Raw genomic sequence first — 12,208 nt, 5'->3', positions numbered from 1 at the left:
ATGTTTCGTGAAAGAATATTTCATATTTTAGTTTCTGTGTTGCTGAATGAGAAAAATGTAACAAAAACGTGCATGTTGTGGGTATATAATCATGGTAAAAAGTAACATTACATTGTAGCATTTTTCAGCTGGCTAATCAGTCGCAGTGACTATAGAAATTGAATACGGAAAATAGCTTTTACGCAGAACTCAATATAATAGTAAATCTTCTAAGTGAGAAGACAAAATATTCTGTGTGGAAGCAGACCAAAACTAATGAAATAATCATTTTTCCTGAAAAATTACGAATATCTGACTATGTTTTATAATATTTTCAGACAAAAGGCTGTAGAGTTCCTCACTTTTAGCTTGTTGTATGTAATGTCGAGGAACCTAATTTACTGTAAAGCGAATAATCGCTTAAGTCCAAGAACAGAAACGTAAACTCAAGAAGGAGTACTTAATTACCCTGTCTTTCCCTCAAAATAACATTAACAGTCGGCCCCTTTCTCAGGGCTTACATCAAAGCCTCTACTTGGGCTTAAACTCAATATGTAAGAAATAAGAACTAACTAATGACTAACTAAAGAGATTTAGCCGAAGTTAACACAGTTCTAAACTAGTTGGAAAATAACATTAAATGAGCCAGCGAAGCTATCAAAAGGTACGTAATACGGCCGAGCGTAATAACAACTTAGAGAGATGTAGCCCAAAGGCAAACGCGCGCTATTCAGGAATCTTAACTCTCTCTGGCGTATTCAGCGGAACTTAACATAAATACTATTCAACTTCTCATTTGCATATAACGCGATTCTAAAACCTCATTCTGGTAAGGAATGGTAAGCTGAAGCTAGAAGAGACAGGAAAGAAGCATAAACTTAAAATAACTGTTATAAAATTAAAATATACCTTACAAGGCATTATTTTCGAAATTTAATTGAAACATAAGCTGCTAAGTTTATTCCGCTTTTTATATTGGTGTCATAAATATTGATTCTTGCTTTAAACGTAACTTCTAAGACTGAATACTGCACAATTGTTTCAACATAAAATTCTTCAGGCAAATTTTAGTGGTATGAAAGAATTTTTTTTCCAAACTTAAAACTCTCCGTAATGCCCGCGAACATATATATTTTTTAAGCTAGAACAATTTTCAGATTACACGATTTAAAATTTCAAAATATGGTGCACTAAAACTGAAGAAAGTTTCTTTGAACTCAATTTTAGTCCTTTTCCCTGTTCGTAATAGCCTTTTTTCCTGTTCAATTTCTCTATTCAGCATGAATGTTTAGGCAACTGAACAATACCACAGTGTAATACTTATTTTTTCCATGATTGTATACCCCCAACATGCATTTTTGCTACATTTTTTCATTCAGCAGCATTGAAACTATATTAAATATTCTTTCACAAAATATGGAAGATATAACTTTCAGTGCAAAAACTCAGGCAATTTATGCTAGCGTAAATTTAGCATAATCTGCCTACCTAGAAGATACCACTTAGCAACTAAAATAGAGTTCTAACAGCATTGTTTGCTTGACAAGCTAAGCATGAATCTTTTTCGAATTATATTCAAAGGAAAAGAGAAAAATATTATGCCTTAACATGAGACTCTCCGAGCATTCTCTAAAAACTGCATATAATTTGTCAGTATACTGCTGTGCATGACATGCATAAATTTTAAAGCCTTTGGTGTTTGTATGTAATAAATGCTATTTTCCGCAATAGGCGAATAAGTGGTTTATACAATTTGTTTTTACATTACTCGAAATTTTTTATCAGAGTCCTTCAGTAGTAAATTTATTTCAAATCTTGCAGTAGTAGTAAACCAAACGCAAAGAGACACGCCTATTATATTAAAGAAATATGCTTAAGAGCCAATATCCATACTATAAAATGAGAATTTTTCAAAAAACATTTAATTCATTTAAATTTTAATGATGATTTAATACAATGTGTTAATAAATTTAATAGTAACGTTTGTCTATGCATGCACATTTCATGTAGAGGCGTTTTTGTTTTCACAGTTACTTTATGTATACGGTATTTTCTTCCTCCTTTCCACATGCCTTCGGGGCGTAATTGGAAGCATACTTGACCCGTATTCGAAAGGTTCGAGTCCCGGCGAGAGCTTTGCACGCTTTTGAAGCCTCCTGCTTCAAAACAACCTAATGATCTGCAAATGAATTTACTTAAAAAGAATTGTGCTATGTGTAGGACCGCTCTTTAAGCTCTAAATAACTGTTTTTATAACATCTACAGCGGAACCTTAAACTACGAACAAATTTTCAAAATGAAAAGTTTGACTGGATGACGAACGGTATCCCAATATGTGAACAGTTAAGCCGGCAACAAATGATACTCTAAAATGCATTTAATGCAGTGGCTAAAATATCACCAGGAAAAGAAAATGAACCTGAAGATGTTCCTAGTTATCCGATCCGCGAAATTCATGCAAAATGAGGTAAAGGGGCAAAGCTTCATAGATCGTTATTTTTAACCTAATGAAGCAATAGTAAGCCGTAGCAAAAACATTCGCGATGACAATGCCATGTCTTGCTTTAAATACACATTAAAACTTAGACAGAAACAAATCACACCGAAAAACTTTTAATGGGAAAAGGTTCCAGTGGTGCGCATGTAGAGGCGAGCGGGGTTAAGAAAAAAAAAAAAAAAGCATCCAGAAAGACTGCAGTTATTTGATTAATTTTTTCTGAATTAGATTTCCATTTTTAAACAACAATATTTTGCACCTCTATCTTTTTACCCGTTTTCGACTTACGCCATCAGCTTTCCTTCGTAGGGATACGGTAAAATTTAATTCGAGATTTTCTATTTTGATACATTTAGTATTCTTAAATATTGTGTATATTTGAATATTGTTTATGTGTCGGATTTAATATAATTTCCATTCATGCATTAATAATTTACATTCAAAGTAGTATTCTTTTCTAAGCAATCATTCGGGATCTGGGAACGAATGGGAAAAATTATTTCGGTTTACAAATATTTAGGATGATGGACTATCTTCAGGAACGAATTAAGTTTGTGAACAAGTTTTACTGTACTTACGCACTTGATCTCACATATTTTTACCAAAGCAGAGATATTTTTTTCCATGAGCTTAGATCAAAAGTAAGAATTTTATGATATTTAGGAAACTGGGAAGATCACAGTCAGAAAAAGAAATATGCAATTTGTTTCATCTTATCTGTTAGATGTATTTAGTACGTCACTTATAAATTATATGAGTGTAATGAGATAAAGGATTATGTCTTCTATTTATGTCAGCATAAGCTCACAGACAAAGAGTCTTGTATATTAATTTAGCCGGGAAAACCTATTTCCATCTTTGTTACTCTATTAGTGTTTGAAGTATGAATGAAACTCATACTAAAAAGGCAATCCAACGGAAAATTGACTCAGGAAACTGTTTGGGTTGCATATAAAAGTCATAGAATCGCAGTTTGAATTTTGCCAGAAAGACAAAGGATTTAAATTTTTTTAACAGTTAAAGATTTCGAAAAATTCTTGAAAGTAGTGCAACAGATCGCAACCTGGTCTTATAACATATTCATTTATTTAAACATTAAATAAAAACCTATTCATCCACTTAAGAAGAAATATAAGCAGAATGAGCATGAGAAAAATGCTTTGGAAGGTCAAAATTCATAGCACTAGACATGAAATTGCTGGAATACATCAGTTTGCTGAATTTTGGACATTTCCGTAAATTTTTAAGGTTACCAAGTTTTATTTCGCAGCCGGGAGCGTGAAAAGCCAGCTATGCCCTCGCATGGGATTCGTAGTCCAGATCTTCCGATTGCTAAAGTATGTGCTACAAGTAACACCATGACAGCACGCAATGAAATGCGAAACTCCACCATTGAGTGAGTATCATTAGGTTTTTCGAATTAAAATTTCAATTAAAAACTCATGTGGTCTTACAAAACAGAAACGATCATTCCATTTATCCTAACTAAATCTCGAATTCAAAGATACCAATTAAGAGTCACTCTGTTACTTAAAAATGCAAATAAAGGGAGCGCACACTCGTGTACTTATTTTATTTTGATTTTGGCTAACGTTATTGATTTTGATTAAACTTTCTACAATTATAAAGGACTTTTAATTGAATATAATATGAAGTTAGAACGTTGCTCATTTAAAAAACATGCATAGTCGAGGCTTAAGTTCTAATAACTTTTATGTATTTTAATTCCTTCATTTACTATAATCCCTGTTAGCACAAAAAATAACTGTTAAAGCTGTTATTAAGGAATTCTCAGTTTGAATAAAATTAATAAATTTAATAAAGTGTTTTATCTGGCTCTGTAAAAGTTGAGCGAGCCTTTTTTCCCTTATCGTACAATCACTTTACCTTTCTTTTAACCTTTAATTACACCGTTTGTTGAAGCCCAGTGTTGCATTCAGATATTACTTGAAGCAGTGTTCTATTCCTGTCGCCTGAAATAATTCTTGTCAGTTGATGCTGGTCCTGCTCATCTAGAACTTGTTTCAGGCACACTGCTGTTTAAGTTGAAAATTTTGTAGGATGTTTTACAGTCACACTAAATTCCCGAAACTGTCATATGTGAAAATCCAAACACTGTCTCCACCTACAAAATTCTATGACCGTTCTGACGAACCCCAACCAATAGCATTAAAAATCCTTTATATCCACATACTTTCATTTCTATGATGTAAATAGCTTTGGAAGCTTCCGCAGATGTCTATCAATTATATACGCACTGATAGACGCAACTATTGATTCACAGAGGTTGTATTACTATACAAGCCCATCTGTACTATTGGGCACTTCAGTGAATAATATATACATACATATTTTTTAAAAAGATGGAAAATATCTTAAATCAAAATATTAATATAAAACAAATACTTGAAATATTAAATTAAGTTGGAAATATCAATTAAATCTTAAGGAGTTTTATTTTGGGGGGGGGAATTTTCTGATATATTTCAATTATAAGCAAAGTGTGACCACTTAGATGGTAAATTTCATTTTATTGTTATAGTCTAACGGTTATAGGATTGAATGTATTTTCGATATAAGAGTGCTCTTGAAATTATTTTTATTACATTTGAGTTGAACGGTCTCATACTTAACAAACTCGTGTTATGATAATAGTTGGTAGTATTTTTTTAGGTTTCAATTTTGGAGCGTACTTTAGTAACTTTGAACAAAGTACCAACAACATGAAATGTAGTTCTTTCAGAATTTGCACATCTTTATAACAATCTACAATGCTTTCCGTTGAAACAAATTCTATATCAGAAAATACTAGTGAGCATTCTAATGGAAAATGCTGAAGGTCATTTGATAACATTTATGAACGTAGTTTGCTTGCAAATAAAATCATAGATGCAGATAATATCCCAGATTTTGCACTTGTTTCGCCTGAATTATTGAACCAAACATGTTACGAATAATTCAGCTGCTTTAAATCTTCGCCATAAATAAAGAAAGATTCCTGCTTAAAGAGGATTATTGTTCCTAACACAGATCGTTACTCCTGATGTCTTCCTAAACATTTTTTTAAAGCAAATGAGAACAGAAATGGAAATACATCGGGTTAAAAGAGATTAAATGAGTTACGTTCAACTTCTAAATTATCCGGAAAAGTGAGATGAATGCCCGTATGCTTTCCCTATCTTCCTTTTGGAGTCATGCTGCTAATTTTTCCTCGTTCCATTCAGATTAAGCAAAATGTTTATGGATTTAAAATTACACTTTAGTAATGTGGAGATTTCTCCAGGTTGGTTGCTTACTAAAAGGAGAAAAAAGAAGAGAACTCACTGGAAAAAACAGCTTTTATTTTTAACAGCAAGATACTGCCCCAATGAACAGAGTAAGTTATTCTAATAGTATTCAAATGCCCTTTTTCTACTGAATATAAAGAATTTTCTTTTTTTTTTTATCGTCTACAAGCACTTTTAGGAATTCAATATTCATGATTATGCTTGTAAAAGTATATGGAAACCATTTTCAAAACACGTCCGATGCACGACCACAATATTATCGACGTTTTTTTAATAAAATTGCAAATTTTTTACCTGCCTCTTGTTATCCTTAATTATATATTTCAATTTAAAAATTAAATAATTTAGCTAGCCCATGGGCTAACTACATAAATAGGTAACTACGTAAAATAAATGAACTTGTTTTTTGAAGGTTAGACTCGGCACTTTAAAAGGACACAAGTTTTAGAATATTCTAATAACAAAGAATTTCAGGACTTTACCATGCAGGATAACAAGAATTTCAGGATAAAAAGAAATTTAGCCTGATCCTTCATTTTATGTAGCTTCTTGTATTCCTTCTGAAAGCAAATTGAAAATTTTGATTTCAGTTTTTAAAATACTGTTTCATATGATCCTTTCAATTAAAAGCAAGTTCTCATTCAAAATTATGGTACTCTTTATACAAATTTCTTCATTGTATAATGTGTAAGTTTCGAATTATTGCATAAACATTGCATATAAATGCTTAAAATCACTAAAAAAGACTGAAAATCTGATTAAGTGATCTGCACATTTCCAGAAAGCCTCATATTCGAAGCTCTCCTCAATTGCAGTATTTGCTTTTTTTTTTCAAACTCATGGAATACAAACAAATTTAAAGTAGTTGATACAAATATGTAAAATCTCAGTTTTCAGTAGGATTTGAACGTAATCTCCTCTCCATGAAGGGGAATATCACCACTTATAAGGTATTTCTCCGGCGTTCTTAGCATGTCTTCGTGGTGCAATGGTCAGTACGCTCGGCGCGTATTCGGGATGTCCGTGTTTCAAGTACCGGCGAGGGCATTGCTCATTTTTCATCTCTACAGCTTTCAAAAACAGCCTAATGTCTTTACAGTGGTACCCGAACTAAAAAAGGTGGTGGATGATGATTTTCCACCACCAGGATTTGGCGACTGACTTCCCTAATCCTCAGTCGCCCTTTAAAAGTTGGAGTATATAATGTATTTCTCCCGCCTTCTTAACATGCCTTCGTTGCGTAATGATCAGCACGCTCGGCGCGTATTAGAGAGGCCCGTGATTCGAGTCTCGGCGAAGGCCCTGCTCATTTTTCATCTCTCCTGCTTTCAAAAAATATCTAATGTCTCTACACACTGTAATAACAAAGCCAGTAGATAACTACTTAAGAGAGTTGCAAATTTGAACCTCTTTCTGACAGTGACTGGATATGCCCTTTACAAATAAAGATTTTAAAAGCATAAATAATAATTTACTGTAATATATTATTGCTTATTCATAGGTTATATTCATGCCCCCCCCAAAAAAAAAGGTAACAGAGAGATCAGAACATAATGAGTTTTACAAAATTTTGGCACTAAATCTAGATTGTCTAGATCTGAATAAAATAACATTATCACTGTTTATGCTTCAGTATACGCCTTTTGATGTTATGCTTCTTTTCGTACATTTATAGAGCATCTGGATTATTCCGCGGAAATCATTTCTTAGAACATTTACTATTCCTGCAGGTACGGTAAACTTAATTTCTGAAACGTTTGAAAATGCTGCTCTTTAAAGACAGATATCATCATTAGAGACCACAAAATAGTCTCCAGGGGCCAAATTTGACGAGTAAGAAGTATAATTAAAAGTAGTAGTTTTTTCTTTTTCAATTTAATATTTTGATTTTCAATAGGTAAGATTGTCAAAAAAAGGAGGGGGATAAACGCGAGTAAATATGGTATTGTTCTTGTACAACCACGGTTCGACTTACCTAACACTTCATTTAGGAAAATTCGAATTATAGCTCCGTTACTTCATTGCTTTGCTTCAATAATATTTTTATTTCTTCAACACATGTCAAGTTAATAAAATTCATCAAAATCTTGACAACTGCAAAATCCAATCATACCAATTCTGCGAAATTTGCTAGATTAGAAAAAATACAATACAAATGCCTTTTTCACAATTTCTGAAATTCGTACTGCACATGATCGTGACTCAACCTTTCATTACCTTAGACCTATACATATTTTTTTTCTGTACAAATACCCTGTATCTGCATTTCTTTTTATCTTGAGTTTATTCTCATGCATGGTATTAATAGCGTAACCACGCTATCCGCGTTCGCTTTCTTTTTACGTACGCGTCCAGACGTAACCAATGTGCTTGTTCGTTGTATGATCTGTGGGGTGGAAAAATTCATTCAATTCCAAAAGTGTCACGCCACAGAAAGTGTCCTTGCTCTAAAAATGGAGCGAATCTTCGTTTGTTATGAAGGGAAGAAAACTTCGATCAAAACTGCAGTCAAACCACAATGCGTGTCTGTTGTTACGTTCTTTGCAGAGAAATAAAAAAAAAAAAAATAAAGAAAGGAAGACAAGAGAGATTAAAGAAAAGTCGTATCATTAAAAGTTAGGTAATCATTTATTTGCATTAACCGCAAATCCAACTAGATCAAGAATCAGCCAAAAGCGTTCATATCTGCATACTCCACTGCAGGGGTTCTCAACCGGTGGTACGCGTACCCCTGGTGGTACGCAAGGAAAAAATAGGTGGTACGTAAAGAAGCAAATTATTTTTAAGTATTAAATTCAAAAATTAAAACCCCAACATCCTGATTAAATGTTTTCTCTAACACTCGTTAATTTATGCGATCTGAGCTTTGTTCAAGAGTGGTGCTGGTAGTAGTACTTTGTAGTGGTGTTACTAAATGTTTTCGATTTTTGTTTAGATGGTACGCATTAGTCAAAAGATTGAGAACTGCTGCTCTACTGTATTAGAGATTATTTTTGATTCAGACTGGAGCACAGTTTTTCATTCCAAGTGCAACGGAAAGAGAAAAGAAAGTTAATGAGTCACAATTTGAACAATCAACATGTACTCTGTAATACATATTTTAGTCTTATACTTATGTAATGCAGAATCATCCATGTAAGAAGCAAACATCTTTGTCATCATAGCAACGATAAGTTATAGAATACACGTAAACCTAAATACCAGAAAGCACAAAAAAGTATGATCGATGAACATAAACCATATCCGGCAGGCTAATCGAAAGAGGTTTGAAAGAAATCTACTAACTAGAAAATGTAAACGCTTTAAGCATCTTACAGATTTATAGAAATTAAGAATAAGTAAATGTTATTGGTATATTAATTACAAAATTCAATTACGGTAAAAGAAACCTTTAAGGCCAGATTCATGCGGAGGCAAGCTGTAAGGAATACAGTGAAACACATGGAGCAAGGCATGCTTTAGTTTACATTATTCCATTTTACTCTTTAAACTAAATTATTAAATACATGCTGGTTAAAACAACTCCTTTCCCACAGTGTAATCATTCTTTCGACAAGCAGTAATTTACAAGGATTTGAAATTGACAATAAAAGAATATTTTTCTTTTTTAAATGAAGCAGTATTAAAATAATTATGAAGTTCTGAAGCACAGATTATTATAGGTCTGTGATGGTTAAAAGAACATATAAACTTTGTTTTTTTATTATTGCTTTCTTTATCAGAAACACATATTAATGATTGATTTCGCTAACCATATGAAAATTAGTTTCATAATTAATTAATGTGAACCAAAATAAGTTTTTTTTTCTTTTTAACCGTCAGAAGAATAAAGTAAATATTACTTCGCTACGTTTGATTTTCAATTATTTGCTCCTATTTGTCTAATTTTAGTATGTCTGTTTCATTCGATAAAACTATTTAAATGTGCATTTTGCTTATTCATCATACTTTATACAGCAGAATTTGAAAGCATCAAGTAAAACTAATTTGAAAATTACAAAAAAAATATATTTCAAGGTAAATACTTATAAAAAGTACTTATAAAAAGTAAATACTTATAAATAGTAAAAAAGAAGAAGAAAGGGAGAATTGCTTTCATACTTTTTTTTTTTTTTCATTTTCATTTCGTCCTTGATATCAGGAATTAATGTTGCAGACAGTAGGTCAATGAATCTCGATACTAGAAACCTTCTATTTTATTGCGCAATTCACATATTTTACTACTTCTTATTTGATTTTGAAAAAAAATCTACCCTTTTACCTTTCAGAAAAAAATTTTATCTAACAGCGCTGACCAATTTAATGAAAAGGCAATAGTAAGAAATTAATTATTCAAAAACCTTGCGATTCTTGTGAATTACCTTAAGTGTAAATTTAAATGTTAGGAACAGAGTTTCTGTTTCACCTCAGTTTGCTGAATAATTATTTCTAATTATATACATTGTTTCCATTCAGACTGTAAGCTATCTAGTCTTGAGGAAGAACTATTTTCCCTCGTACCAGAAATTCCTCTGAATGCCAATACAGAACGTTTAACAGAAATTTTGGAGCGATTCCGAACTAGTTACTTTGAAATTTTCTTTAATTCAGTTTCTTCGTTGTCTCATCATTGGAAGTAAACCCATATTTTATAATAAAAAAGTAAAGTTAATATACTGATTCAGAAACAGGGGGCAGTAAAGTCTCTAAGATAGGATTTTGAATTATTTATGAGCATTTACTGATTATAGCAGTTAATTTTTTTTCCATTAAACACATTCCTTAAAGATGAAGACCATCACCAAAACCTTATAATAAATTATTGGGAAAGTAAGTTCTAACCAAACGCGAGTAAATTTTTATCGTTGTGTGAAAACATTTGCCAGTGGAATGCTACAGAATTACAGTAATTATTTTTACATAAAATTACAATAATTATTTTTACATACACTTGAATATTATTTCCTTTATGTAATTCAATTGAAAATATGGCATTCAAAAATAAAATTTCGAAGTTTATATAAAATAAAATTAAAATCATATTATTTTTGAAAATAATGCAGGCAAAAGGGGGTTCCTCTATTATTTTGAAGAAGACTGACCATGCATTTTCAGAAAAAACATTAAAGGCTTTCTTCAAAACTAGTTCTAAACTACTTTTAATCATGATAAATTAATTGGTAACTGTAAAAAAATTTACAATTTGGCAACACGTTTTTTAGTAGCACGTTTATTTTCTGTATATTTTTTTATTGCATCCTTCATTCTTAATGCCGAATATTCTGAGTTAATCCATTCTAGCTAAGACAGTAAAGCTGTATGCAAAAATTTCTAATTAACGTAGTATTTATTCTTGTGAATTAAACATTTTGTGAATTAAAATTTTCAAAACTTTCTTTTTATTAATTTAACTTGCTAATCAGTATTTCCATGCTATATCAGCATATGTGCTGCTAATAAATAAACGTATTTTGAATAGTTTTGTTTAATTTGATTTATCACTCAATCTTAACTACATATATAAAGGCACATGTACAAAACAGAAATATGAAAACAAAAGGAGAGTAGGGGAAACTCACCTCAACATTTTAAAGTAAGTCCGATTTCCAAAGAGGGTAGGCGCTGCACGTGCATATAAAGCAATCAACAGATATAAATTTCTTCGTCCTCAGCGCTGCTTCTCGACCGACAAACAGCGGGTATCAGCACCGGGAAGCTTTATATACAATGAAAAACCGCTCCACCTGTTAGCCTAGTTTTATGCGAGACTTTATGAATCGAGGCCTTTAGTGAGTGCCTGCGGCCAACCCAAACACTTCCACTGGAGACACTGAGAGTAAGGGAAATTTTTTACTCCTCGGATTCTGTAATAAACTCGTTTTCCTTTTTCGCGAAGCATTTCTTTTCGCTTTTTAAGCCGTCTTACCGTGACGGGTGAGAATTTACCGAAAGTATGGATTCAGTGTTCCTGCTCACTTTCATTCATCGTTACGATAAGGGGAAAGAATAAGCACTAGGAAATTATTTCCTATTGTCTGATAACAGGTATTCAAGGAGAAAGATTGGTAATTAATAAACGAAATTCAACCTGTTTATTGCTCTAATAACCTGATGCTAGAGATATAGCGCATTGAATATACATTTGAATATTCAATATATATTATTGAATATTAAAATTTTGAAAACGTTATTTCTATTTAAATGTATTTCAGCAGTTTGGAAATGTAATGATTTATAAAAGCATTCATCAAATATTACGCAAATTCATACTGAAAAGCTATATTAAACATTGTGTAGTTTGGAAACATAACTTTTGTGTCATTTAAGTATTTTCCTACTTGCAGTGTTCAGCTTCCTTAAAATCTGAATGAAAATTGCGTACCCCTCTAAAGGACTGCGGTTTTTAATAAAAGAACGCAATAATAGATATGAGGTATGTATACCTTAAATAACATCAAAACATGAG

The 12,208-nt window shown here is 32.0% G+C and overlaps 1 protein-coding gene across 1 annotated transcript in view; it reads right to left on the bottom strand.

Moving 5' to 3' along the window:
* The window catches only part of LOC118188027 (chorion peroxidase-like), a 240,501-nt gene extending 228,954 nt beyond the window's left edge, over positions 1 to 11,547 (bottom strand). Inside the window, exon 1 of the mRNA XM_035358359.2 lies at positions 11,322 to 11,547. Coding sequence (XP_035214250.1) covers positions 11,322 to 11,329 — 8 coding nt within the window. The 5' untranslated portion in view covers positions 11,330 to 11,547. The remainder of the gene's footprint in view (positions 1 to 11,321) is intronic.
* Positions 11,548 to 12,208: the final 661 nt, after the last annotated feature.

Source organism: Stegodyphus dumicola, chromosome X1, assembly GCF_044657685.1.
Source record: "Stegodyphus dumicola isolate Sdum_Otavi_A_Nest chromosome X1, ASM4465768v1".
NCBI classification, from domain to species: Eukaryota; Metazoa; Arthropoda; class Arachnida; order Araneae; family Eresidae; genus Stegodyphus; species Stegodyphus dumicola.
The sequence above is the reverse complement of the archived record's forward strand: the minus strand, read 5'-3'. Positions and strand labels throughout refer to the sequence as shown.